The sequence below is a fragment of the Oryzias melastigma genome, linkage group LG16, assembly GCF_002922805.2.
Source record: "Oryzias melastigma strain HK-1 linkage group LG16, ASM292280v2, whole genome shotgun sequence".
In the NCBI taxonomy this organism is placed as follows: Eukaryota; Metazoa; Chordata; class Actinopteri; order Beloniformes; family Adrianichthyidae; genus Oryzias; species Oryzias melastigma.
The window spans coordinates 12,378,820-12,382,544 of NC_050527.1; the positions used below are offsets into that span (position 1 = coordinate 12,378,820).

Below are 3,725 nucleotides of genomic sequence, written 5' to 3' on the forward strand. Positions count from 1 at the left end.
GGGGTGGGGGTGGAGGGGTGGGGGGTAAATGGGGTCCTGCACGCAAAGCAGAAAGGCGCTGAAACTGCGGAGATTCACATCGGTTCAGCTGCGGCGAGCAGAGGGAGGCGCGCCTTTCAGAGACACAAACGTGTTTTTTACTACAGTTTAATGAAAACCGTTCCCGACTCTGTGTTGGCTTTCACTTTCTGAGTGTGGGTGCGCGCGCGCTTGCTTCAGTGGATGCTGAGGTGAAGGCGAGACTCTCTGCGCGCTTTGGCCGTTTCATCCAAGCGCACCAGGACGCACGGCGCATCTCCGCTGAGGCACGAGTGGAGTGGAGAGGAAAGAATAGATCGGTTTGGAGTTCCAAAACATGGATTTATTACCTCAGAGTTCTTGAGAACCCCTGTGGGCATACTTTGATATCATTTTTTTCTTCTTCATCAATTCTCTCTCCCTGGCGCGCAACAGATGACAGTCCTCCTCTCTGAGACGTGTGGATGTTTTTCCAAGGGAATAGCCTTCATCACTGCGTGGATAACGGATCCCTGACGCAGTCCGGCTTTTTTGGCCCATATGTGGACCCCATACAGGATGTTACAGTCTAAGCGGCCCAGGCATCATTGGGCCACCGTACACTACCACCACCACATAACACCACATAGTTGGGCGTCCTGTTTCGTGTAGGAATTATCCACACTCCAGCTTCTGCCTCTGTCTGGAAAAAGGCGAGGAAAAAGTGAAAGAAAGGGATTCGGTGAACATTGACATTGGCTTTACAAGTCTCACCTCTGGGCTACTATGCAATTACAAGTCATCTCCTTTGTTTTGATCATCTTGCACTGCATGGATTCCACTGGTTGTCAGCCGCACAGCAGCTCCAGGCACCCGCAGCATAAATGTAAGTATCACGCTGTCTGAGGTCTTACAAGTGTGACTTTCTATTCTTTGGTGCTTTCTCTTTATTTAATTTAAATGTTATTACATTTATTTTAAAACCAATGCCTATGAGGAGCTGATGAATTCTACAACCTTACAGAAACTCCAATTATTATTTGAACTTTCTTAATGACTGTTTTGGGTACATGTGCAGTTTTAGACTTGTGGATCATCAAACAATAATTTTAAGAGCAAAAACAAATGTCCTGGGGAAGTTGGGATTCCAAGTCTAAAGACTGCATAGGAGTGCGAATTTCCCTCCTGTTTGTGCGCACTTAAGTGATTTAATAGCTCAAGTGAACAGTGGCAGCTGAGGCCCGCTGCGCCTCTTGCGCGCCTCTCTGCGCGCAGGCTCTCCTGCCTCCCGTCGCTCTCTAGCGGCAGACTTCAAGCATTTCCCAGACTTGCTGTCACGACTATCAAATCTGATCCATCCAAGCTTTTGGTTCCCATGTTCAACAATCTTTCAGACTTCATGAAGCTTTTTTTGTGATGTGAACAGTGGGGTTTCTTCTGTTTCCCAACAGTCACTTGTATCTGAACAATCAGATTCTAAAAATATATATTGCAAAATGAATCTAAAGACTCCAACTTCTTTCATCTTTCTTAATGGTTTAACATTGTGTCTCATCTCTTGATCTTCGACCAGATTTTCCAGTTTTATTTTGTTTCATGACACTGAAAAATAGGAATCAATAAAGTTTTTTTCCTGTACTACCCACGCAGACTTTATCACTGAGGGTCTCCAGATGTGCTCTGTGATTAATTCCATTGCAGAAGAGCAATGATAACTGGAATATTCCATGTATCACTTGCCAGCAAGTGCTAAAACTGTCTATGATGCAGTGGGGTTGACCTTCAGAGAGACGTTTTTATCCCTGCCACCTGGGATTGAACCTTCTTTGTGTTCTTCTTGCCTTTGGTTACACAGCTTAGAGCAGACAACTGGTGATTGTTTAATCCTTCTGCTAATCCTGACTATGTTTGGACAGTACAAATGTAGAAATTTTAAATGAGGAAAGTCTGCTTTACAATGCGCAAGGACCTACATATTTGTTCTTGTTTGTTGTCCAAGGAGCCTATATAGACAAGATGAGGGAAGACCATAGTTTGGAATGCCCTTGTTGGATTACTCTTTGTTTTCTTGCAATAGTTTTTAACAATAAAATCCACTTTAGCTAAGATGCCTTCTGTAAAATCCAATTCCTCTTTAGTTTGAAAAGTTTTGTCAAAATACGTAAGCCATGGACCATTGAACAATGACTCAGTTGTCCAAAAAGAAGGGCAACGTAAGGTGTGGGATCGTGTCCAAGCCACTCTGACTCAGTAACTGTTAATTGATGTGTTCTTCAAAGAATCCAGACTTCCTCTGAGGATGCACATATCTAAAAGTTCTAGAGATATCAGGGAGGATGGAGGGATTAGCTACGGAAGGGGTGAAGGAGTGCAGACTTTCGAGGGGGAAAGAGTGAGCGGGGAGTCAATGACCATTCAGTTAACGAGCCAGACAGCATCCAAGTTTCCTGTGATGATGCATCCGTAAAAACCATTGCCTTGGTGTGGCGTACGTAGGGCTGGGAATCACTGGGTACCTCACGATACGATACGATACGCGATACATGGTTCACGATATTGATAATATCGCGATACTGCGATAATTGGTAAAAATCCTCTCTAATAACTAGCATTATATAGAAGAACGTGTTTTTTTGTGAAAATATATCCCCGTCTATATTTTTTAGCTTAAACACAATCATAATAAACAACTTTTCTTATTTTGTGCAACAAATTATAGACACTTTTGTGCAACATTGTTGAAATCAGTACGACTATGTCTTTGACAAACATTGACAACAACTGAATTGGAATTATCTGTCAAATTTAATGTTAACAATAGTAAACATGATCAGCATTGCCACTATTTAGGGCAGAATTGTTGTAAACAACAGAACAAAAATTAAATAAATCAAGTGACAACAGCTATCTACCTCCAAAAGAATGTCACACCAAAGGATGATGAATATAATGTTTTACAGCCTCTCTTAAAATTGATCTAATTTTTCGGGCACTTTTCCTTTACTTGAAAAGGGCTGAGCATCCAAAAATGAAGAATCGATCGCAGGACTAAATATCGCGATATATCGCAATATCAATATTTTGGCACACCCCTAGGCGTACGTTTAAAAGGATGGATAATGAGAAAGATCTTGGAGATGTTTTATAACATCTGCACTTACTTCACATGCAGCTTTGTTGATGTGTTGCACAAGATGCTGCTGTCCACCCGAGGTTCCGCGAGTGCAAGAGTAGGGCCAAATTCCTGTATTTTACAGCTTCTGTGAATGAGGGCAGCTTGGCAGGAAGAGTGTGGGCAATTGGACAATACTTAAAGGGAGTGAGGATAGTTCAAACAAAGTGATCTATGATAAACCAGCGGCTACATGGAAAGCGTAAGCCACTGGCAAGAAGCAAAAAGGCGAGAAAGAAAATCCATTTCCTGTGGTGCAAAAGTTGCCTACCTTATAATAAACCTTTTAGAGCAAAGTATCACAAAATATTTATCCAGTTCTCTCTGGATTTTTCTGGAAAACACACTTGCATGAAATGTCTTTAAGTAAATATTTTAAAGACACATTTAAATAATACTTTTACTTTTGGTGTTATGACCATGTTTTGTGGTTATTGTCTGATTACAGAAGACATATATAAAGAAATTAGGCTTAAATTAGGATTTATGAGTATTTCTTTACTCAAATTGTTGGGAACCAGGAGCAGACAAAAAATGAAAAAGATCATAAGGTGTG

General features: G+C 41.5%; 1 protein-coding gene across 1 annotated transcript in view; it reads left to right on the plus strand.

Moving 5' to 3' along the window:
* Positions 1 to 6: 6 nt before the first annotated feature.
* rspo3 (R-spondin 3) overlaps positions 7 to 3,725 on the plus strand; it is a 14,760-nt gene continuing 11,041 nt past the window's right edge. Inside the window, exon 1 of the mRNA XM_024266883.2 lies at positions 7 to 883. Within this exon, the coding sequence (XP_024122651.1) occupies positions 784 to 883 (100 nt within the window). The 5' untranslated portion in view covers positions 7 to 783. The remainder of the gene's footprint in view (positions 884 to 3,725) is intronic.